The following is a 27,476-nucleotide window of genomic DNA, read 5'->3' as shown; positions in this document are numbered from 1 at the left end:
TTAACATGGTGAGAAGGACACATATATTTTCCAGCCCTTTAGCTCCTCACTCTTCTCTCCTCCAGGATTTTGAGCAGGTTCTTCCACTGCCTGGAATATTCTTTCTTCCCCCTTGAATGCCTCTTATTTGCCCTTCAGTTCACAATTTAGAAATAAACTTTCTCCAGGAAACATTCTCTTTGTTCTCAAGATTAGGTTAAAGAGCCCCTCCTGTGATCTCCCAGGTTCCTTGCATTGAGGACCTCTATATTAATTACCAGTTACTTGTCTGTTTGCTACACCAGACTGAAAATTCAATGAAAGCAGGAAACCTGTCTTGTTCATGTTTGAATCCGCAGAGTCTAGCAGAGGACTTGGCATGCAGTGAGCACTGAAAATATGCTTATTGAATAAAGGAATGAGTGAATGAATAGATGAATAGAAGAATAAATGGAGAAAGAATGGCCCTCTCCTTGGCCAGCATCTGCCTTTTTTAGATGTATTAATGTTTGCTGACTAAGTAAACACATACTGAGTTGAATTATGGAAGAAACACAAGTTCCTGAAATGCATGCTAACAAAATTCAAGTTGTAGACTACAGGTTGAGAAAGGACTATATTTTTTTCTTACAAAATACACTTCATAGACCACCTATGTCAGAATTAAAGAGGTTGTGCTTAAAATGCAGATCTCTAGGCCAATCTAACCTACTGAATCAGAATGTCCAGAGTTTCTGGTAATAATTTATTTGAGGACTGAAAAAAAGAGGCTTAGCTATGAAGACACTAATAAAAAGGAGAGTTAGACTTCTGGAAGGATGCCAGTTGTGTACGGAAAGTGAAAAAGATATTACAAAATAATAGGTACAGCAATATCCCATTTCTGTAAAATATGAGGCAATTCTGTACATGTATATATGCGTATGAATGTATATATATATGTACACACTTGCATACATGTGTATTTATATATATATGTAAATAGTTATTTGATATTTGTGTGAGCACAAACATAAATGTAACAGAATACACATAAAATTTAATACCGAGGTACAAGGTGAGAGTCTATTAAGTTTTTTTTTAAATAGTCTCATATTGTCAACTGTTGCAATAAACATTTAGCATTACTTTTGTAAATTAAAAAGAAATCTGTTAAGAAGTGTTATTCAATTTCTCACAAAGGCAACTTTTCTCCCTTTAAATTTTGGTATATCTCTAAAATAGGGTTGTTAGATAAAGCACAATATGTAATATTTGAGTAATATTTGTAATATTTGAATGCTTATATTCAAATTTACTCACTTATCTGAAATTGAAATTTAACTGCATATGCTTTTTTTTTCTTTTAAATTTACTAAGTCTGGCAGCCCTACATGAATGTCAAATCTTATACAGAATTCATGAAATAATTGCTTCTTCCACACACCTCTACTTGAAGGAAACTGGTCCCGGCTGGCAGATTTTCTTCAACGACGACAGTATATGTTGAATTGGTGAACACAGGACTGTTATCATCAATATCCAAAACCCTGATGGCCACTGTTAGAGTTGAATAACGAGGGTGTACCGCTCCATCAGTTGCCACAACAACAAGTTCATAGTAGTCCCTGACTTCTCTGTTAAGCTTCACTGATGTGTAAATGCTCCCATCGGATGTGATACGAAAAAGATTATTGAAGTTACCCAAACTGTAGTGTACTTGGCCATTTATTCCAGCATCAGCGTCTGTTGCCTAAATAAAATTAAAAACAAAGGAATTCACATAGTACTCTTTGTTATGATTTTTTCACATTACATTTTGTTATGTTGCCCTGCCAGAAGGGGATAGTTAAAGAATTATGACATATTTCTAAGCAAATATTTTTTTTCTCTAGGGAGAAAATTTAAAAGATAATGACAATGTAGTACAAAAGTCTAGAACATGAAAAGAAATATACTATAGTTTAATTGATGTTCTTCATTCAAAATGAACATAACATAATTTGATACCAGTAGAAATAACAATATTATATTATGACAGAAAATTCACATTTCAAAAATACTGAATTTTTCCTGTATTATCATTTCTTTAATAGATTTTGAATTCTAAAATTTAAAAAAACACATTTAGGTTTTAATTAAACATAACTGACTGACAACTTAAGATTTTACAGCTTTTTAAATTCAAGCACTATATGTGTCTATATATGTGTGTGTGTGTGTGTGTGTGTGTGTATAAGCACCATATGTATATATAACTGCATTTAATCTGCCTGATGTTCTTATGAATAAATATCATTGGTCCCATTCTACAAATAAGAAAGCTGTGGCTTATGTACTTTAATTATCTTGCTTAGGGTTACACAAGAAATAAATACCTCAATGCCCCAGTTCTTAGTATAATGTCTTGCATATAAAACTACTTAATAAATATTTGTGGAATTAATGAATGTTAGAATAAATTAATGCAAGGAACTGAGATTTAAAACTAAACATGTTCCAAAACCCAAATAGAAGTGAAAGTATAGTAACTGTAAAGCAACTGCAAAGGGCTCTTCTTTAATATTAGAATACAATCTCCAAATAACAGAATTGTTGATGCTATAATAAACCTATTGTAACTGAAAATTTTATGTAATATTAAATCACTTTGCATCAAATAAAATGGGTAAATTTTGAGTGACTATTCTTCTGATGGAGTGTTATGAGAATTAAAATAATCTAAAAATCAATTAATTGGAATATAAATTATGATATTTCATTATCAAATACAGTGCATTTTGTGCTAAACAGTTCTATGTTATTGTTTCTCAAAGAAATTGGAATGAATCTTAGCATCTATAAAATATTACATAATTATGCCCCAAACTTCACTAGGGAAAGGAAGGAAAACAAGACACTTGGCTGCATTATGAGCCAGGGACACAATAATCACTTAATATCTACAAAGCCTGGGATGCAATATAATGTATTTTGAACAGCACACGAGCAGATGTATATCCACCTTTACAAACACTGGGGAAGCATGTGGGGTGGGTTTGCTGAACACTTGTGCCTTGTTTGAAACGATAAAGCCCAAGATGTCCATAACTGTGCTCCTTCTGACTGTCATAATGCCAGACATTCCAGCAGGATTTGTCCCTTTTATTCATCAAAACACAAATGCCCCTGGGAGGGCATTACCTCTGGAGTTTTAAGCCTGAGAAAAGATAGAAGAGTAATTGCAGGAATGTCTGAAGAGGACAAAAATACTGTAAAAGAGTTGCAGAGTTTCCATAGACATATTTTCTTCTACTTTTACATTTTTCCTAGAATTTGTCTTACAGATTATTGACATTATTAGTCAAGCTGGTCATCTTAGTGGAAAAAACAAACAACAATATTGCCACATCCCTTACAAAAAAAAACAACCAATCAAACAAAAAGTGTTATTTTTTGTCTTAAATCACTGCTCAAGTAAATAGAAAAATACAAACCAATAATGTAAGTACGTTCTATTTCATTAAACCAACACTCTTAAAAGTTTCAGGGACATTTTCTGTCTGTGGGTATTTTTATGTAATCCATAATTTAAATGATTCTTGCCCAAGATATATTCTTATTTATCCCCATATTGGAAGATTCATTATGATAGAATGATTTAATTTGATTAATATGGCTGTGTATGTATATCTGTGGGGTGGAGGGGGATGTTAGGTATGTATTGTACTATGTATGTCCAGCTACTTAACTAATATCTCTACTAGGACACTTTATGCATATTATATGAGTTTTATATTGTTGCCATAACAAATTACCACAAATTTAGTTGTTTACACATTGCGAATTTATTATTTTATAGTTCTATAAATCAGAAGTTCAACATGGGTCTCACCTGGCTAAAACCAAGGTATGCATAGGTCTGTATTCCTTTCTGGAGGCTGTAGGAAAAGATCCATTTCTTTGCTCATTCCAGTTATTGACAGAATACAGTTTTTTGAAGTTGTAGGATTGAGATCCCCACTCCCTTTTTACGTGTCATGTAAGGACAATTCCCAACTTCTAAAAGCCACCCACATACCTTTTCTCTTGGCTCATAGCACACTTCTTCCATCTTCAAAGCTAGCAATGGTGGGTCAAGTCCCTCTCACATTTTTTGAATCTCTCCTTCTTCTATCTCATCTCTCTGATCCACTCTTCTATCATCCTCTTCCACTATTAAGGGCTTAGATGGCTACAATGGGCCCGCCTGGACAATCCAGGGTAATCCTCCCATTTCAAGGTTTTTAACCTTATCACATCTACAAAGTTAATTTTGTTATGTAACGTAACATATTCACACATGGGATGTATCTGGGGGATCATAATTCTGTCTACCATAGAATGAGAAGCTTAACATGTTTCTAATTGAACTTTTGATTATTTCTATGTCCAAATCTTTGTCATCTCCAATTCCCCTACTTCACTAAATGGTTCTTCCACTGACCAACAGATTACATAAGAAATAAAGAAGATGTTCCTGAGATCTACTTCTTCTACCTTCTCAATTATTTATTCAATAATTTCAGAAAAGCTTATTTTAAAGCTTTTCTGAAATTCAGTAATTTCAGAAAAGCTTATTTATTCAATAATTTCAGAAAAGCTTATTCTCAATTATTTATTTATTCAATAATTTCAGAAAAGCTTATTTAATACTATGCATGAGGCTCAGCTCCAAGCTGTGAGATACATTGGTATATTAGGTAACAAGGTCCAAGATATGGCATTTACAGAAAAATCCCTATTCCATTTATAATACATTGTTTCCAATGTATGCAATATCTCAATCCTAACCACCTTGGCCCAAGCCACCACCAACTGTGGATTAGATTGCTAGATTATGTCTTTATTTTCTTTTCAGTTATTTCCTTTCAGAGAGATCTTTTATAATAGATAAATGACATCATTCCTCTTAATATCCTCCAGTGATTTCCACTGCCTTCAGCACCATTCAAATGTTTACCATAACCAAGAGTTCTCCTACTAAATGTTACTTTCACTGTGTTCTGGAATAATGCAAATCTCTCCAACCTCCAAATGTCTCCAAAGCCTCTTCCTAAAGGGCTTCCACTATTATTCGCTAGGCTAACACCCATTCATCTTTCAAATGTCCATTTAAACATCATTTCCTCAAATGATTCCTCAAATCACTCCTGAAATGTAAATGAGACCCTCCTGTTATACATGGCAAGAACTCCATATACGTATAATTTATATCACTTTTACTAGATTTAAATTATAGATTTATTAATGTGATTATTTGTTTAACACTTGTCTCCCTTCTTGCAAGTGGGAAGACTGTGATCATCTTGGCGGAACTACTGAATCCAGGTCTATATGGAAAAATATCATTTTTATAAAGTAAAAAGTAGTATTTTGTTATGACCTAGATAAGAGTATGATAATAAGTAAATATCTTTGCATTTTTAATGTTTTGTAGAGTGACAAACAGGGACTATGTAGGTTAAGATAGTGAATGACCTTGATATATAAAAAGAAATTGCTACCTTATAGAAGTGCTGTTTAGTTTCAGTGTTTCCACTATATATATTTTTTGATATAATTAACTTTGGTATGTCACTTGTTCCCTCTAGGTCTCAGGTATCTCAACTATAAAATAAAAGATGTGAAGTGGAACAGCAGTTTTGAATCTCTTTTGCTACCATTATACATGTCTGAGATGAGATTCACAAACATGCACAGATCATCAATTATAACAAGAATAAGAAGATAGCTGTTGCATAATTCTCTGTAATCTAGTTGCAAAGCCATTATTCTGTTCCACTGAATAAAATATATAAAAATTTAAGTGAATCAGCATTGTTATAGATGATATAAGCCAATAACTAGTATTAGAACAATGCAAATGTAGTACCTACATCAGTAACAAATGACTTGGAAAAGACCTCACATTTGATCAGAACAACCCATGTTTGCAAACTACTGGGCTAGAGGATTGTTAAAGGAAACTTGCTCTAACAGGACATTAAGATATAAAAACAAACTTAATTTCAGAATGAACCACCTACAGTGCTTGCATCATGTTGGTATTTCCCAAATTGCTGCACTAATCATGTTTTCCCTTGTGAACTTCCCAATACACAGTACCTCGGAGCAGTGTTGCATTAAAAGATTCTCTTTCACTGAGGATTGTTGAATGGAAACTTCCCCTCTCCAGGCTTCAACTTGCCAAGAGGAAGGACATTTTAGCAAGAAAACTGCTCTCTCTGCTCCCTCCCTCACCCATGAGTGGTGAATTTGATGGAAAGAATTGGGTAAACACACTGCCTCCTTTAACATCTGATGTTTATAAGGATGTCAAATGATTTGCTGGTTTTGCTATATGAGCTCTTTCCCTATGAATAAGACCTACAATTTCAGTTCTGCCTGAGGCTGTGTAGGTAAGTTTAATCATGGGGTAGCATTTACCAACCCATTTGGCTCTCATTACTAAACCTCCTTCCTTTCAATATCAGTTTCACCTATTTGCCAGAATTTCATGTCTCTCACTGAATTGGTTTGAACCTGGGCAAGGTATAGGATGTTAGTTACTGAGAGTCCCAAACCCCAGGGGTGTTTATACCACAGTTTCCAAACAAATTTAGTCATAGACTCTTTTTCATTGTTGTTTGTTTAGCAAAATATTTACTAATATCTTGAGGGACATACATTTTTTTAAATACTGTTATAATTCAATGAGCAACACTGGGAATAAGGCCTTCTTTTAATAATCTGTCCATGATATTTTCACACAATATTTCCACTTGATACTTTTTGTTCTCTATGACCCATCACTTGAAACTACCTACCTTAAGTTAATAGAATCAATGGTGCCTACTCTCAAACATGTCAGGGTCCTTAACAGTCTACAGTAAAATAATAAATGGCAGAGAAAAAATAATCAGAAAAACATATGCTTTCAAAAGGTCCAATGAGAAATTTTTTTTAACAATGGCTTAAATTGATAGAAAAGGCCATGGAGGGAGAAGTAAACACTGAATTTTAGTCATGGTTTTGATAAACTAACTTTAGGTGCTACATTTCATGGAATGTTAATGAACGTCTCTTATGATGCCAGGAAAAAGTGAGGGGAGACGGAGAGAGAAGGGGAGGTCTCTGTTCAAATAAATAAATTTGGGAAATTGGGATTAAAGAGAATTTAAAAGTTTTCACTACTTCAGAACTTTTCAAGTGTCATTAATATTTTAATGAGCAAGGCAAAGTTCTCAAGGGGAGTAATGTATGCACCAGATTTAAAAACCCTGAGTAATAGAAATCCTTTCAAATGAACTATAGACAGAAGTCCAAACTCCTATGCATGAATTAATTCCAACCTACATTTTCAGCATTCTCTTACTATTCACTGTCCTATATAAACACTCTGCTCAAGTCTAATCAATTTTCTTCATTTCCTTAGGACTCAGCATACACTTTTTGACATTTTTCTTCAAGCCTTGCATTGATGATTCCTTATTCACCTCTGAAATTCCAATCCTTCATCCAGTCTTCAAATCCCAACCCCCAATTCAATCTCTCCTAGGAAAATGTCTAGCATTTAGAGATAGATCATTTTATAAATTAGAATTTTAACAAATGCTTTGTAAATTACTTTTTTTTTTTTGGTCACACCACACGGCGTGTGGGATCTTCCCTGCCCAGGGATCCTGTGCCCCCTACACTGGAAGCATGGAGTCTTAACCACTGGACCACCAGGGAAGCCCACATTACTTTTTATTTACACCTTTTCCCCACAGCTATAAGTCCTTTGAGAATAGAAGCATATCTCATAACTCTTCATTTATTGAATTTTTCAAATATACAGCAATCTTTATCTTACAGTGGGATAATTTGTTGAGAGAAAATATCCAAACACATATTCAACAAGGGGACTAAAAATAAATATTAGATGGGGCATTTTTATTAATATGGTTTCGTAATTTTAAGTCAGCTTAAGTATAAAGTGTAAATAATATATTCAAAGTCAAGTACACACACACACACACACACACACACGTTTTGACCCGATTAACTACAACTTAATTCACTGACTGTCTAGCTTCCATGAAAGGAGGTTTATTTGATGCTCATGGAATAAAAGACTAACATTCTATAAGAAAGTGCTCTAAAAAATTTAAGGTAACTCAGACACACATCTAATAGAGACAAAGGAACTAGAATGTTTGTAAAATACAGGATTATTTGCTTCCTTTTCTGTGTCCTAATTAATTGAGGAACATAAATAAGGTCATGTATGTTAAGTGATATGGGCTGGCTAAACAAGGTAGTTTCACTTACTTAGTATTATAGATGAATATGAACATGTTAGAAAAGATAACCAAACATAAAATCCCTTATTATCAGCAATACTGTCAAGAAGTTTGCACTGATGTTTAATATCTAACCAAGGAGCTCAGTGTGTGATGCTGTAATGAAAACATTTATCTTCCTAGAAATCAATTAAAAGTTAATTAAAATTGTTAATAAGAAAAATCACACCTCTTCTCCCTTTGTACTACATCAAAGCAAAAAACAGTAATAGCTGCAACTTTATAATCATCTGTTCATGGTTAACACATTTTGTAATATACACCTTACCAGGGGGCCTGACTTGTGGCTACTTATTTGTGAATGAGTATTGTTGGGAAATTGGCTAATAGTCTGTAGTCAAATAAAGACCTCACTGGACAAAACTTTGAATATTTGCTAGAAATACTTCTGGAAAATCTTAATCACTAAAATCAAAGTTAGAATACATTACAGACAACCAAATAATTATTACTTAATAAAGACAACAGATCATGTATAAGGGCATTTATTGACTATTCCTTGAGCACCATTTTATAGCATATCATTTGAAAAGGAAGCAGGGAAAAATATTTCTTACACATTATATTTACCCCTTTTGTGCCCTCATTAATCTTTAGAGTGGTCTACTATACATGCTTTCCCATCAATAAATGTGGAAGCCCATTACTGGGATACCTACATTGGGAGTTACAAATTCTATAGAGATTTAAAAGTATGTCTTTATGGGTGGAATATACTGGGATAAGACCTCAAAGGAGAGTCTGATGTCTGCACCCCTTCCGTTGAGAAGTCTCTGGGTAAATTACTTATTATTTTTTCAATGATTAATTCTAATTTAAAATGTTTTATGCTCATATCCATTCAGATTATTTAGATATAAAATAATTTCTGTTTATTCTCACAAAAAAATCAGTTCTATGCAAAGAACTTTGAGGACAAACAGAAAGTATAGCTATTAGAAAGGTGTGAACTACCATGTAGCACCTAATTAGCCCAGTGTGAAGCTGAGAGGGAGCTTAGCTCCCTTAGTTTTTGCTTTTCCTTCACAGCAATTTTTGAGGCTGTGCACTCCTTTCTCACCTTGAAGCAGGAACCTTAAAAGGTGTTGAGCAGGGAGGTTCGAAGGAGAAGTTGGGAAGTGCATCCTTAATGACATTACTAGTAGAAGTATATTTTTAAAATTACCTGCCAACTTCAAAAAGGCATAAAATAGTTGTCATCTTTATTTCTTTAAAGAAGCTGAGCTATTTCAAGGGCTGTGATTATCAGTGTAAAAGGGGAGAAGCAATTTAGTGACTCATCATGCTGGTAAATGTTTCCTCTCTCCACACCTATTCATTATTGAACAATGGCAAACAGACTTACTGGCTAGAAGGTAACAAGTGTACTTGAGTTCAAATCACTAAAAACATAATAAGAGTAAATAGCTTTTTTATCAAGTATTGGAACTCTCAAATATTTAATCCCTAGGAATCTCAAATATTTAATCCCTAGAGATTCCTTAAGGGCTTAAGCTCTAGGTTAAAAGACCAGCTCTTTCCCATACTAACTCTATGGCCTTGGGTGAGTCAGTCACTCTAAGCGTCCATCCTTCATTTGTAAAATGATGATGATAGTAAGTATTTATCTCACTACCTACTATGAGGATTGAACGCACTTAGCAGCATGCTTCGAGCATATTAAGTAATCAATTAAAAATTAGGTAAGTTTATTGTTATTGAGGTTTTCAACATCTACTTAGAAACTATTTAAAAAGCTCAATTCTGTCCTAAAGTTCTTAAAAATATTTTTGTGAAGAATAAATCAGTCTATTTTTATTTGGTTTATTTATACACTTCATTTTCCTTAGGATCACATTTAACCTGGTATAGTGAGTCCATTAGGTTCCATTAACTTTGTTTTTATCAAGATGTTCTGAGAATTTGGGTGTCTGTATTAATTAACGAATTCATATGTGAAAGATCATAAAACCTGCTCATATGTGGTTTTAGTGTAACAAATAAAAATATAAGGAAAACTTGTATGAGCAGATGATATGTAACAAAAAGGAAAGAGCACTTTAGTTATTACAAGAAACAATAATGAAGATTTAAGGTCCTTGAGGCATGAATTCAGGTAGTATTAGACACATTATAGAGAAATTTCTATGAAAAAGTATGTCTGATGATTTTATGGACATTGTCACATTTTGAGAAATGTTCGTTATGTCTGGCCTAAGAAAAATGTTGAATTTTTAAAAATCAAAAATGTATTTCATTTGAAAGTAGAAGGAAAGGTAACTTCCAGTTACATTTTAAAGTAATTTTATCATGGGTTGGGAAACAAATGTGTGACAACAGATGAGAAGTCATGACCTGATCATAAATTGTGAGGCTCTTAAAATCATTATAGTGAGAGCTAAAAGGGGTATAAGAGCTATTTTACACTAAACATTTCTTTGCTTGTCATAACTACTGCAGGCCATCCTTCCAAATCTGAAAAGATAACTTCTACCCAGAGAACTCAGTAAATAGTATTACCCCAGAGAAAAGGTTTGACAGCTGCCCATATTTTTCTCCAAAGCTATATCTTTTTTTAGTGTTCTTAAATTCTTTCTATTCTACCATGGAACAAACCTCTATTAAACTGTCTTTAAGGGCTTGGATGTTTCTCTAGGATGCTTTCCCCAAGTCAAGACAGCTGTCCTTCCACTGAGACTCCCTGCCATTTTGTTTTTATTTAGCTCTATAAACAATTGCCTGCTTACCTGCTTGGCTCCTATACTATCCTTCCTGCAAACTGAGGACAAAAAAAAATGCATTGCTCATAGCTGAATTTCTAATACCTTTTCTTCATTAATGTTCAGTGAATATTTGCTGAATCAATGTTGCATTAAGGACTGCCTTTTATGAAGCAGTAGGTGTCTTAAATGAAAGTTTGCTTGAATTGACAAATAGTCAAAGCAATTACTTCTAGTTACACAATAAACTACATTTTATTCTAACATTCAAGGTTCTACATGATCTTTTTTGAACCTACCCTTATGCACTTATATCTCATAACTAACTCTTTGACATAAACTCTATGTTTTAGTCAAAAGAGTTTATTATATCAGTCAGCTTTCAAACAACTCCAAAATCACAGTGGTTGGCTGTCACTGATGTTTATTTCTCATTCCATGATTTTCATTTTTTCTCCTATTGCTTTACATCTGATATATTTGCATTGTGGGTTTGGCGTGTATAGTATCATTTTGTTGATGGTGCAAGGTCATAAAATAAAATTATATTTTATTTTTACTCCCTTCTTCCTACTTTACTTCTCCAACATCTTCAGTCCCATCTCTTTTCTATGGACAAACATGTTCTAGGCCTTAAATCTAAGTGCATTTTGCCAAACTAACCATGCTGTCTCATACCTGCTTTGTTCTAGCTTGAAGTTCTCCCCCTACTTCACAAACTGATTATTCTTCAGCCCATATGTCACTTCTCTCAGAAACATCTAAGTTAAAAGTCTTATCTCTATGTTCCTTAAGCTCATTGTATACTCCTTTACCAAAAGCCTTATTACTTTTTTTTATAGCCCCCACAAAATTAAGAGTTTCTTAAGAGCAGGCTGGCTTGTTCGTATCTGAACCATGCCTGTTCTTCGCATTGACAGGCAGCAGATAAAAGTTTTCTGCAAACATTTCATCTGAAGCTATTTCCATGATGCAGTTACATATCCTTCCTACCCCAAATATCCAATCACATGAAGAAAATAAAATATCATTTAGTATGTATAATTCTTTTTAAAAAGCTAATATTTTTTCCTTTTATGAGATGTAACACGTTTTCCATTTTAGAGAATTAAGTGAGCAATCATATCAATAATTGTTTATTCCTGAACTTTGTCCTTATGCTATTGTTTTACTGCTTTCTTTTATTTCATTTTAAGTCAGCTAAAATCCTATAAGAAAATCTATTTGTAGTTCAGTTTGAAAACAAGTGTTGTAAGTATATCTTCAATATTTTGTGGAATTAAATACAGTAGTTTTATTTTTCAATACTCTATCCCAGGGTTGCTCCAACTTTTTTCATTATACCCCCCCTTCAATAGGCTTTCTAGATATTTTTTCTTCCTAATTGCACCTCTATGAAATTTTATTACCACAGATTTGTTGCATATCTGTTTATGTATATGTTTGTGTTTTATATATATAAAGAGTATATATTTTTTGCCTTTCAAAAACTGACTTTTTCCATTTTGGGGGTGATATGTCCCTGTTAAGAATGAATGCTCTAGTCAAAAGAAAACCTTCTGTAACTTCCTAATATACCAAAAATAAACATTTTCATGTAAGCATTGTTCCTTCAACACTGATTACAATAGCATCACTTTCAAAATACATGCCCAAACTATTACGTAAGGTAACTATTTCAGGGCACCTCTGGAGCTGCAGTCATCAGTCATCAGTTTTTAAGTATAAAGTAAGAGAAAACTACCATCATCATAGATGACATTTTATGTAATAATCTGCTTGGCTCAGGCGTTTCTTTTATATTTGTGCTTACCTTGTCTGTCAAGTTCTGACACTAAGTATTGTTTTCTGTTTTTTTGTACTTTAAACAGTTTCCTCTATGCTTATTAAAGATGTAATATTTGTTTATCTGATGTCTTTATGATCCTTTCTGCTAATCTCAAGTTTTATTTTTACCCAGTATTTTTTGTATTAAATATAAACATTCCCATATATTTCTCTAAAGAGCCAAGAATGATCTATGCCCTAAGTATTGCCCTTCTATCTATCACAGAACTTTTGCTATTATAGCTCTCACAAATGATTTGCTTGTATCAGTGGCAGAAGAAAATCATAACTGGAAAGTAGAAAAAATGTGACAGCCAGGTTGGATTCTCTAAGAAATTCTCCATAATTGCATTTTCTGCAGAATATCCAAATATTAGATTATCAGATACATATCTAAGACAAAAGAAATGAAAAGGCCTTTGGCCAATATGATATCCATTTAAGGAGAGAAAAATATCTCCTATGAATAATGCTTTTTGCTTGATATAAGCACACATTGTTTCCCAAATGACAACCATAAAACTAAAAGGAATTTCTCCATTTTATACATATCGCCACTATCTTATCATAGTCACCTACCCTGATATGTTCACTGGGGTAGAGCAGGATACAGATTCTGAACTCTCGGTCTTATTTTATCATCAATCATCCCTGGAGGTAAGCTTAAAATTTTGCAATTTTTAGTTATGTTCCATTTCCCCAATCTGGGATGTCACCCACTTGGTTGACTTGGAAATGTATGTTTTATATTCATTCCTGTGCCAACAATGCACTGAAGTAACAGAAGATTACATTTTCTATGGTTTTGTCTAACATATTCATTTAAATTAGTGGAATGGAATTAATTGGAAGGAATAACTTATCTTTTCATATTTACTCCCTAGGTCTGCATTCATGGGCAGGGGAAAAGAGCTAAGATGTACAAAATGTAGAACTGCCTTTTGAATCAGAAATTTTAAATTCTGCTTGCTATTCCTTTTCTAGTTGCTTTCCTTCCAATATACTTTCAGAGCACATCTCTATGTGCCACTGACTGTGTAAACAGTTGGTAACCATTTTAGAATGATTACTATGCGGCAGGCATTCTGCAAGGTGCTTTTTGTTTGTTTCCTTAAATTCTGGTGTAAAATGCTACTGCTGCTCACCTTAATATTAGAAATATGCATAGATTTTTTTAAGTTATAGATTTATAAAAGACCCAGATATCTTATCAACATTCTTAAGCTTTTCTGATTAAATGAGAGAAAATAAGCCCAATTGGAGATTTAAAAAAAAAAAAAGTGGGGAAAAAAACTTCTTTTGAACATACATTCTTTTATTGTTAGCACATTCTCAATAAGATTTTCATATCAATTGGCCTAGCAGAAATTTTCCCTCAGAATAATGGTTTTTATTCTATTGAATTATGTTGATGGTTAGAAGTGGTCTAGTCAGTATAATTAAATCAATAAAAGAAGTGGAGACAGGCATAAAAAATAGATAAAAATCATAAGTTAAAATGAAACGTATTACTCTGAGAAATCAAAACTCTATAATCTATCAAGAATCTTTGCAGATTAAAAAGAAGAAAGCTATTGACTTATTTCAAACTTAAAGTCTAAAGACTTTAAGTGGAGACTGAAGCTACCATCCAGCATGACAGGTGTGAACGACTTTGATTTTGTTTGCCCAGAGGAAGCATTACTCTTGCTACTTTCATAAAGACTGATCGCTCTTGACAGAAATCTGTCTGTGCAGACTTGGGTGAGTATGATACCGTGGAATCATAAAACCATTAGAGAAGACTGTAGGCTCAGAGGAGCTCCTCATAAAAATGTTGAGATAGAAAGAATAATACAGTGAAAAAGAGACTGTATTTGCTATATATCCACATCGTGAATTATGATACCCATAGGGAATATTTCCAGTCCTGGGTTTCAGAATTCCAGTGAACTAATCTTTCTGAGATATCATAAACTAAGGAGTGAGAAAACAAGCCAAAGAAATATTGCCTGCTTTTATTTATTTATTTTGTAGACTGAATCTAGATTTTAAAAAAATGAGCCTCCTATCTTTGATTCTTGTATGACCTGAGGGAAAATACTGTGATATATAAGGGTCTTTGTTTGCACGTTGGATTCCCTATGAAGCAGACAATGGGACAGCAATTAGTTGCAAGTGTACCTTTTGGATCCACGCATGTGGAAAGCAGACAAAAGAAGCAGGACTGTATTAAGAGAAAAACCTAACTAGCCAGGGCCAACAACAGTCTTGGCCAATTCTGGAAGAAGCTGTGGAATTAGAGTTGCATGTTAGAGTTATTCCCAGTTGTGCTAAAATAACCAGGCCTTTGCATTTGGCCATCAGTCAGTGGACTACACTGAGAAAGGTGTGACCCTTCTCTCTCTGCAACTGAGGTAACCCTGGTTGGCAGCTAAAGGATATCTTCCTACATCAGTCCCAGAAGACAGAATGTCCTTCTTTGAAGGGGAATCTAGGAGGTGCATCTCAATCTCCATCACAAGCCAATATCTGTACTGTCTTTTCATTAGATTACAAACTTCTCATTTATCAAAACATAATAAATCACACATACACATGTGTGTGTATATATATTCATATATATATGTATACACACACACACACACACACACACACACACATATACTTAGAATCATTCCAATGTCAGTCATTCACTGTTTTCAAATGAAATAATCAGCTCCAGAGCTACAGAATGACTTCAAAGTTACAAAACTCTCTGGTTTGATTGTGCTGACCCAAGCTAACAATGACCTATTTCTACCCTTGTACTCAGAGATATGGTTCATATTTTCTTTTTGAATTTAATTCTCCTTTAAGAGCAGAAATCCTAGATGGTGAGCTTTACATCTTTTCTATCTTTTGGTTCTTACAAACACTCAGCAAGACAGTTTTTTTGTCCACATTTTATAGATGAGAATATTGCAGAAAAGCTAAGAAACTTGTTCAGGTTCTTATACCTAGGAAATAAGAGAACCTGGATTTGAATTTAGGACATTAATATATCATCTGCTTGTGATCCTTGTTCAGGGAGGGAGGCTGTTGTAATTGGTGCAGCATCATAAATTATTCTAGCTGCATGATAGATTGGATCCCAGAGATAAGTAGTAAGATGTCTTGGAAACATTTTAGAATTCACTCTGAAATAGTTTACTTATTTTAATTATGGAAATGAAGAGCCATATCACAGAAATCTACACCTTGAAGATTATTATTACAGAGTAGCTCAGAATTCACATGCATTCAATGAGAAAAATAAAAACCTAGGTTACAGAAAATTGTCAGTGGTTCCCCTCACATTATTCCTTGCTCTGCCTCAATCTAGTCTGGACTGATGTCAGAGGGAAAAAAAATAATTCAGTGAAGTCAATGGAAGTCATTGCATCAAATCCTGGGAAATACAATATACAATATACTAAGAACTATGAATTTTACTGATCATTTTGAAACATGAAGGTAGTCATTTCAAAATAAATGTATAAACCATCCAACATCTATTCCTGTCTTCTCCATTCTCCTGTTACTGAAATTGAGGAGAATCTCCATCAGTGGATTCAATCCCCTCCTATGTTCTGGGGGGCTATGCTCTTGGGACTATGTTGCCTCTCTTTCCAGCATCTTCCACATCCCTCTTTACTGAACCTATTTCCATTAGCCTTCATTTTATCATTACAAAAAAAAAAAGAATGAAGAAGTAAAAAATAATCACATGTCTGTTATCTTGCTACAATTCCTTCACATCCCAGTCTTCTAGGGGGAAAAAAAGGTGAACTTACATTATCTCCATTGCTGCACTCATTCCTTAATGAGTTATTTATTTAGTTATTCAGTCAAGCCAAACTATTCTTTTTCTATTTTAGTCTTTTCATTTTCTTCTACTTGGAGTAGTCTTCACAGAAGTCCACCTTTCCTTCAGTTCTCAGCTTACATAGCTTTCCCCTCACAGAAGACTTTCCAGAGCCTCTCAGCACACAGGAGGATACACTCAGAGTACTCACTATCTTCCCTCACAGTGCTCATGACAATTTTTACTTTTGTATTTAATGGTGTGTTTATGTACTTAATGGCTGACACTTCACTGGTCTGTGAGATCCATGACAGCAGAGACCCTTCTGCTTGTTCCAGCGCTGTGAGTCCAGTGCTCTACACATAATAGACACCTTATAAATATTCATTCAAGGAATGGATAAATGAAAGATAAAACAGATCATAACCATCATAACTAAATTTGAAAATACATCAGTGCAAGGTAGTATATTGAGTAGAAAAACATATTGACAAAATACTACCTTTCCTCCTTTTTAAATGTGAGAGAGAATCTAACTCTTCAAGAAGAGGCAGAGGAAGTTATTATTTACCATCAGAAGCACCTGTGAATGTTGTCTTTGGTGTTGGTTGAGGAACAGTATTCTGATCATGATATTCTTGCAGCCTCTAAATTTTTATCTTAGTATACTGCATTTAAAATTATACTAAACTTTTGGTCTAAAAATTCCCCTTTTGTATTCTGTTATTTTATTCATAAGCTGTGTTACAGTTCCCACTCATTTACTTCTACCTGAGATGCCATGCCAGTGAAGTGGGAAAGTAATTCAGGCTTTAAAGTGCTCTACAAACACTTATCTTCTACAAATCATTGTTGGCAATTAAACTGAAAATTTAGAAAAGGCAATTCTTAACCTAATTGATGGGGACTGAAAGCTGTTACCCTGCTCTTTGTTCTTAAAAGCAGAACTGTAACTTTAATCATTCATTTAACCAGCATATATTAAAACATGTAATATTCACCAGGTGCTATGCTTGGTTCTAGATATATAGAAGCATCAGATATGTTCCCTAATACCAGATACTTAATTGCTCTTAAAGATGCCAGAATTACTTATTTAAAAAATAAAACGATAAAACAAAGAATTATATCAAATTTTTGCTATATTCAGTTAATAAATGTGCTCTGTGAATAAAGTTGGATGTTGAGTGTAGATGCTAATAAAGTGCTACATGCCAATTAGACATAATTATGCCTATGTGTGTATATATACATAGTAATTGATATTTGTCTAGTACTTTCTATTTTGAAAACTGCTTTTATGTACATTATCTCTTAATTATCATATCAAAACTGTAAAGAAGTTATTATGAGCACCTTCATTTTACTGATTTTATATGAACTTAAACAGATTGACCATATTGTACAGCTAATAAATAGCAGAACTAAAATTCCAACCCACATACTCCACTATAAAACTTTTGCTTTTCCTACTACATCAACTTTCTTCCCCCTCACTTTCTCTCTTGTTCTATTCATTGTAGTAACATATGCAAATCTACATGATAATTAATACACTAAGAAATGTACAATACCATACCATACATGCCTCAAATCTCACCTTTCATGCCAATCTGCTCACATTACCTAAAATTAACTTCATTAAAAAGTGATATAAACATGAAAATAATTATAAACTTTGCTCAGCTGATAATTAACATTAGTATCAAATATAAAGTAAAATTAACCTTCATCCGTCCCCAAAAGAATACTATTACATCTAAAATAAACCAAGATTATCTCATCTTTTTTTACCATAATTGATTTCATGTAAACAGCATACAAAGCATGGCCTGTCAGGGTGTACTGCAGGGTTCAGAGAGATGATGGAAAAACATACCACTAGATAAACAGTCACATTTCAAATATGGATTTTGAATTCTATATAAAATTTTTAATGATCTACACACAGCATGTAGTTTGTCCGGTCATAATGGCAGACTTCATAAACACTTAGTGGGTCAACATACGAAGATTTGGATGTAATTACTAGCTCTAAAACTTAAGTGAGGTTCTGTTGTTGCAGGTTAACTTTTAACTAGGCCTTCTGGGATTTCATACAAATCGAAACGGGCAAGAAATCTATTTAAAGAAGGTTTGCACTAAAGGGATAAACTTAATACTAAACTATACTTGAATATATAGAGAGGAGAAATAAACACTAAAGGGATAAAGACACAGGAAATCCTTTTTTCCTTTCAGGAAAGCATGTTACAAACAAAGAATATTTTTTCAGCGGAGCATTCCTCAAAAACACATTTGTGTAGACACAGAACCAATGTTATTTTTTATCAAATCAAACCAAAAGAAGATAAATAAAAATGTGTATTTATATCATCATTTAAATGCTAGAGTTAAATTAAATTAGTTTCCACTTCTCTCTGATCCCACAGCACTTTGTACATGCCTGTCTCAGCACTTTTCATATTGCATTGTATATAATTATTTGCATTTATACCTCTGCTATCTAATGTAAATTCTAAAAGAGAGAATGTGCTTTGTTCACATTAATGCTCTAGTGTAGAACTGAGTTTCCATCTCAGTAAACATTAGCTGAATTTTTTTGAATCGTGTTATTCTTCCCAGTCCTATATTAGAAAAATATATCAATGCATAAAATACAAAATACTAATTTTTAAAATTGGTTTGAAATCAGTCATATATGCTTTCATGCATTGATTTATTCACATGTATTTACTGTCAAATTTGTGCGGAACAGCATTTTAGCTGCTGGGACTGTAAAGAAGGGTAAGAGCAAAGTGCTCTTTCATCTAATGTCACCTGAACCGTAGTGAAAAAAGTAGATATTAAACAATAATTGTCTTGAAAAATTAATAACCTCCAGTAATAAAGATACACTGCACAATTACAGCATCTAATAGAGCTTCTAACCTGCCTTCCTGGAAATTACATTCTAATAGGGAAGATAAAAGTTAAAAAAAAAGATACACAAATAAACAATTTCAAATATTAATGAGTATTATGAAAAAAAGTATAGCGAGGTGTGAGAGCACCTAAATAAAGGCACTTAATCCAGTTTTGTGGGGCCAAGAAAGCAAATGGCATTCAACTCACATCCATCACCCCTAAACTGTAGGTTTAATAAGGTCAGTAATCCTCAGGATGACTTTCACATTACTTATACTAAGTACAAGTCATGACAAAATCACTGTTTTTTCCCCTTAGGAAAAATGGCCATAGATACAGTATGTCTTGACTTCAGTAAAATTCTTGAAACTTTTAAAATTCCACTTTAGTTGTTAAAATAGGGGAAAAGATGTTTCCTAGATGATGACAAAATGATTTAGATTGGGAGCTCAGTGAAGAATCATCCCCAAGTTGGACTTCAAACTTGACAAGACTCTGATGGCAACCTGCAAGCTTCTTAGTAATTAATAATCGGCTCCACATTTTTATGAAAGCATAAAGGATATGATTTTGAAATGTATTCATAGTAGGAGTCTTAGAAAAATGGTTCATACCATAGGTGGTTGAATCAAAATTAAGATATATCTCAATGTAGGTCTCAAAATTCAAGAGTATAAAATGTTACTGCTGCCACTACTATCACATTAGCTGTTAGAGCTCTTATGCTTAGGCAACTGTGACTCCTCTCCTTCAAGCCTTAGGGGAGTCTATAAACTAGACCTACTCTCTCCATTTTGTAGACAAGGAAACTGAGTTTCAGGTAGGTAATTTGCCAGAGTCATAGAGTTGCTAGGTAATAAAGCTAGAATTCAAAACTGAGACTGTCTAATGCCAAGACTAGTGCTCTTATCCAGAATTTTAGGTTTCTTCCAACCAAGGTAATTACAAGTTCTTTAGGATTTCACAGCTTCATGTCACTGATTCTGCCATTTGCCAGTTATACAGTCTTGGCAAAGAAATTAACCTCTCAGAGTCTGCAGGTGTAGAGAAAATACTAGTACCTACCAAATTAGATTTTATGGTTATTGAATGAACTAATACACAGAAAGCACTTGGAACTGTATCTGGCATGTAGCAAACAATCAATATGTTAGTTAATAATGTTAATATTATTTTTAAAATTTTATAATAAATGTCTTCCTAGGTTTATAACCATGGCTAAATGCCTACAGATCTGTGTGGAATTGAGATAATCTCTCAAAAATTATAATCTCTCAATTTATTTAGCACTCATTCATTGTCATTTGTTTAATTTTCAATAAATTTTCACAAGGTCCCAGATATTCTTCTCACCTACTCTTATTTCAAAAGCTGACAGTAAGCCAAATATAGGAAAAAAATAAAATAGTAAAAGATATATGGTGCTATTGCTCTAAAACATTTTCTCTAAATATTTTTATCTGTAGCATCTCTTTGTTTTTTTAATTTTTATTTATTCTTCACAGTAGGTCCTTGTTGGTTATCTATTTTAAATATAGCAGTGTGTACATGTCAATTGGGAATGACACATGCATCTCTTTAAAATAAAAATTGAAATACCAAGTGATCCACATTAAGTCTGTGGAAGATTTTATGCACTTGTGAATTATTCTTTAGCTCATGGGATTTGTGATTTCTAATTGAGGGATAATCAAACTGAAAAATCATAAAGGCAAACTTGCTTAGAAAAGTCAACTACATTTACGTAACTGATGAAACTGTTGAGCTGTGTTAATTCATTAAGTTCTTCCTGTGAATGACGTTATTTTGATGCACTAATATTGACTTTTAGTCTCTTAGGACCAAGGCTACCTGCAATTTTTAGTAAGACCATAAATTGAATATAAAATTTTCTAGGTATGAATATTTTCACCTGAAATACATGCCTCGTTAGTTAGAGGAAGGTATGGTTCACAATCCAGATTTCAGGGGGGAAGGTAGCTATTCTCATCTTTGTTGGAATTAAAAAAAAAAATTCCTTATTTGAAAGGACAAAGTAGAACGTGCTTACTGGCATCTTCTTACCTTTCTATTTTTTTTATATTACCTTGATTTCTCTACCACTACCCTCCCAAGTCTTTATCTTTGTACCTCCTCCATTTCTTCTATCAACATTAAACTTTCCACTGCTCAAACAAACAAAAAGTCCCGTGAAGAAGAAATTGTTTGGTACCACACAGCGTGAGGAAGAGCTCAATTAAATGAAAGTGAAGCAATTCATAAATAACCAATTTTGTGGTAATTTTACTGTTTCTACGCTTAATTTTTATATACAATGAAACAGTAAGAAGCATCTAGTTTTGATAAATTTCTGTTTTTAGTCATCCCATGATTCTGCTGGTTTCCCTTAACTTCACTATTTTTTCCTGTTTATTATGTTTCTTTCACATCCCATGGAATATTGACTGTATAACTAAATAATAAGGAAAGTCAAAGAAAGAGAAATAGATGATCTCCTGATGCATAGTTTTAGCTATAAAAATAATGGCCAGGTGGTAAACAATCACAGCAAATTTGGGGCTTCCAGAGAGAAAGACTAAATTCAGCTCCAAAGGGACATAATTTGAAGCTTGTTGGGCTACACAACATGGAATTAAAAATAGCCAACCAGTCAACCCAGGATATTTTTTAAATTTCCTATAAAATTTAAATTGTTGTGAAATGAACCTAATAAGCTCAGTAACATTGACATCTCGTGCCATTTTAAGCTATTTTATCAGCAATAATAATTTTTTCCCCTTTGTGGAATTTTTTTTTGGCAAGTTTCAAAAGTGAGCTACACATTGATGGGGGTAATCCTTTTACAATGTATACATATACCAAATGATAGTATTATATACTAAATACTTTATAATTTTATTTGTCACTTATACCTCAGTAAAACTGAAAAAAGAAAAGAGTTACACATAGAAAACTTCAGCCTGCTTTATAGTAACATCTAAATTATCATCTTAAATGATCTGGCCAATTTGTTCATCATACATACGTTCAGCATTTTAAAAATAAACGTTCTTAGACAGCTTATGGTAATTTGTATTTTGAAGTTTTGCTTAAGAAAATTTCTTTGTTACAATGTCAATGTCAGATTAGAGATCCTCACAAAAGATGTAATTATATTTTTTCTTTTAAGATTTAAATTAGTAAATATTGGTAAAGATAAAGTATAGAAGTAAATCAGACTTTCTTTTGTATATATGAGTTTTACCATTACAATAACATATTATGAATTTTAAGTATAGAAAATAAATATTATTACAATGCAATCTAGTATAATTGGATTTACAGGATCAGACATAGTTTAGATATCTAATACACAGTATTCTGTGAAGATCTATCAGAAGATTCCTACTGGGCACTGGAAAAGTGGATAGATTATTCTATGTGATGTAGTTGAAAGGACATTATATGTAGAAGTGAAAGTTAGTTTGAGCCCTCCTTCTAACATGCTAACTGTATGGTCTTTGGTATTTATTCTCCTAATTCTTAAAATTAAAAGATTTTCTTAGAGAAGTTATTTGAATGGTGCTTTCCACCTTTAAAATTGTATGCTTTTATAATTTATTTTAGATGCTCTATTTTTATTAAACCAAACAAATGATCATACAGTCCTGATAGAAGATTTGTTAGAGGAACAATAGAAAGTTTGGATAGATAAGGGTTAGACATGATTTTTTGCTACATGAGCAACAGCTCTTTATTTTAAAAAATGGCATAAATATGAAATATATGTTTATTTAAGTAAAATATGATATTATGAATGGACTTATTAAAAGCCACCTTAATTTCCTCTTTAGTTGTTATTTCATATCGTTAAGTTTTCATGATTGGACATTTTTCTTCTAAAAGGATCAGGATGAAACATGATCAATACATACATACAACTGAAAATAAGTGTAAAAGTAAATCAAATTTAAAACAACCTTGTACATATTTACTTAGCTTAAAGAAATTTTTTTTTTAATATATTTTTAAGAATCCTTTTCACATCCTTAACCAGAAGAATTTTTCTTTATTTCTCAAAGCCGCAGAACAACTAAGCCCATGCACCACAACTACTGAGCCTATGCTCTAGAGCCCACAAGCCACAACTACTGAGCTCGTGTGCCACAACTATGGAAGCCCACGTGGCTAGAGCCCATGCTCCGCAACAAGAGAAGCCACCGTAATGAGAAGGCCGCACACCGCAACAAAGAGTAGCGCCTGCTCACCACAACTAGAGAAAGCCCACGTGCAGCAACAAAGATCCAAGGCAGCCAAAAATAAATGTTAATTAATTTTTAAAATAATCTTTTTCTATTGGATATGATTAGATGTAAACGTTTTCAATAAAGGCATGCAGTGTGATAGAACAGTATAATTGGCTTTGGGAGTAGCTATACCCAACTTCAAGTAGTAATTGAATCAATAAATAAATGTATGAAAATAGGAAAGTCACATAACTTTTCTGATGCCCTGTTACCTTATCTGTAAAATGGGGCAATATTATTGGTGTGACTTCCTTCACTGTACTCTGAGAAAAAATGTACTAATGAATGTTCATTTATTCATCCATATTCATGTTTTAAATCTTTGGTCAACTGTGGTATACAATGCAAATAGACAGTAAGAGAAGTAAAAATAACAAGCAAAACATATTTTAAAGTAATAGCATTTTTGTGATTATTTTCCAACAGTATACTTTAAAATATTTTTCCCTTGCATAATTAAGGAAGGGGCTTAAAATTATATTCCACAATTTTATAATGGTATATATAGACAGTTTTATAAAATATCTTTTACAACTTCCACAAGAATGACTCTCAGGAAGGAAATAAATCTTTCCCTAGAGGAAAATACATTGATTTGCTACTCTTTGGGTTAAAAATGAGGAACAGGAGGCATAAATGTTTACAAGAGTCTAAACAAAAAATAATCATTAAACTGTTGAATAGTTAAAAGAAAAGCTATTTCTTTTACTCCTTAGAGAGACGAAGAAGTAATAAAAGAGATGGAGAAAAGTCAGAAAACTGGGCTTAGGGAGGGCTGTGTGTAATATAGGTTGAGAGTAGAATGAAAAAATCATTAGTATTGGGATAGTCAACAGAATTTAAAGAACATAACTGAACAGTAAGAAGCTATCTGTAGTTTCTGAATGTTTCTACCATCTATAATCTTCCTAGTATAATCAACATTCTGATGAATAATTTGTATAAATAGATTTTAGTAAAAATCAAAAAAGGATTACGGTAAATTGAATTATTGTGTGCAGTTTTCCACTTTCTCCCTGCTATTGAATTGTTTACCACATTGCCTTTGCTAAGTGACATTGCAGTAACTCTCATTAGAAAAGACTTTACACATATGAAATTAGGCATGGACTCTTACACTCTTGACCTTCATAACAAAAACATGGTACTGGTGCAAAGAGAATAAGACACTTATGAAGTAGGCCTAAACCTGAGCTCTGCTGTGGGGCCACATCCATCTGAGGCCAGTGGAGATCAGCCAAACCCCAGTACAACCCCTACCTATGCACAGACTCAAGAGTGAGAAAAATGAATATTCACTGTTGTGTCATGAAGATTTTCTGTTGCTTGTTACACAGCATTATTACAGCAAAACTGATCACTGCAGGGATTAAATTTTACATATACAATTTCAACGTATGAAATGGAGAGACTATTCACTGGAGCAGGAACTCAGACATAGAATTGGCCCATGAGTATACGTATACCTTCCTCTAACAGGCTGACTCCACCCAGAAATCTGAGGTTTCATTCAATCTTGGTTATATATTGAGAAGCCTAGTGACCCCAAGTAATATATTAAAAATATATTTATATATACATATTATTTGTGGAAGATATACCATTTTTGTTCAGAAATTCCTATTTATCCACATGGCTTTGAAGCTTATCTGAAATCTACTTGCTATAAAACAGACTTCCTGACTGATAATGCTCTTCTATGGTAAGCAGTGGAGGTTTTTTGTGAAAGATAGATTGACATAGAGTGAACCAGAAATTAATCTAGCAAGAAGTCAATGGATTTTTTTTTTAATGCAAACAGTAAATGTTTAGTAGTAGAAGAGAGAAATAAAAGGTACTCTAAATCTCTTCCTTGGGAAAAAATATAGGTAGTCCAATATGTAATACAGGACCTTAAAATAATAAATAAATCCTCCAGTAAAGATCTTTAAAACTTGAATGAAGGAGTAAATCATGTGAAGAGTTAGACAGAAGTGTCCCAGGAAGAGGTACAATCTTCTAAAATTTGCTGGGACTTGTTCTGTGACCTAGTATGTAATCTATCCTGGAGAATGTTCCATATACACTCAAGAAGTATGTGTTTTCTGCTGCTCCTGGGTAGAATATCCTGTATATATCTGTTAGGAACAGTACATCTATAGTGTTGTTCAAGCCTGCTGTTTCCTTATTGATTTTCTGTCTAGATGCTCTATTCATTATTGAAAGTAGGGTACTGAAGTCTCCTACTATTACCCTGGAGTTCCCTAATTCTCACGTCAGGTCTGTCAATGTCTCCTTATATATTTAGGTGATATGATACTGCATACATATAAATTCATAATTATTATATCTTTCTAATGAATTGACCCTTTTAATCACTGTATAATGATCTTCTCTGTCTCCTGTGATAGATGAAACACTGATGAAAAAGACAAACATTGATGAAAGGAATTAAAGACATAAATAAATGGAAAAACTCTCATGTTCATGAATGTAAAGAATTAATATTATTAAAATATCCATACTTCTCAGAGCAATTAAAGATTCAATGAAATCCCTATCAAAATCCCAATGGTATTTTTTATGGGAATAGAAAAACAATGCTAAAGTTTGTATGGAACCACAAAAGACCTTAAAGAGCCAAAGTAATCTTGAGAAAAAAGAACAAATTTGAGGCATTGCACGTCCTGAAATCAAAATACATTTCAAAGCTACAGCAATTAAAACAGTATGATACTGGCATAAAAAGAGAAATATAGACCAAGGTAACAGAAAAAGGAGCCCCAAAATAAGCCCACACCTATACAGTTAACTGATCTTTGACAAGGGAGCCAAGACTACAAGTGGGGAAAAAAAAAAATCTTCAACAAATAGTATTGGGAAAACTGGATATCCACATGCAAAAGAATGAAAGGGGAAACATCTTACACCACACACAAAGATCAACTCAAAATGGATTAAGGACTTATAAGACCTGAAATTGTAACACTCCTAAAACAAAATATAAAGAGAATAAATAAATATTTGTATAAAAGAAAATGAACTTGTATGTCACATCATACACAAAAATAAAATTCAGATGATAGACAATATAAATAAAAAAACAAAAAAGTATCTTAATATAGGAGAATATATTCATGATCTGAGAATGGCAATTAACAATTGAAAAATGATGAATAAAGTTGGTTATCTTAAAATTAAAATCTCTGTGTATCAAAAGACACCATTAAGGAAGTGAAATGAAAGCCCCAACATTGAAGAAGATGTTTGAAATACATGTAACAAGGAGGGAGCAATATGTTGAATATATAAAGATCTCCCACCAATGAAAAAGAACACTCAAGAAGAAGAATCATTGGCAATCCTTTGGATAAAGGGATAAGAGATTTACATAGGCACTTTGGAAAAAACAAAATTGAAATAAATATATGAAATGTTCAATCTCATTAGGGAAATGCTGATCAAGACCACAATGTGATACCACTAAAATTATACCACACTGATCTAAATTGGAAAGATTGACACACCAAGAATGCAGATGGGGACCATTACTAACTCAGAGAATTCTTGAAACAGTCACTATGGAAAGCAATTTCACATTTTCAATAAACTTAACTATGCTTATAGAGAAACTCAGGCACATTCTCTGTGCACCGGGAGAAATCATATA

General features: G+C 33.1%; 1 protein-coding gene across 1 annotated transcript in view; it reads right to left on the bottom strand.

The window, feature by feature from the left end:
• Window positions 1–27,476, bottom strand: part of PCDH15 (protocadherin related 15) — a 416,523-nt gene that overhangs the window by 178,687 nt on the left and 210,360 nt on the right. The window contains exon 15 of the mRNA XM_089897353.1: window positions 1,406–1,711. Within this exon, the coding sequence (XP_089753479.1) occupies window positions 1,406–1,711 (306 nt within the window). The remainder of the gene's footprint in view (window positions 1–1,405; window positions 1,712–27,476) is intronic.

The sequence above is a fragment of the Delphinapterus leucas genome, chromosome 16, assembly GCF_059928025.1.
Source record: "Delphinapterus leucas isolate spDelLeu-1000000601 "Yukka" chromosome 16, BTC_Dleu_Yukka2, whole genome shotgun sequence".
NCBI classification, from domain to species: Eukaryota; Metazoa; Chordata; class Mammalia; order Artiodactyla; family Monodontidae; genus Delphinapterus; species Delphinapterus leucas.
This window is presented reverse-complemented; position numbering and strand designations above follow the sequence as displayed.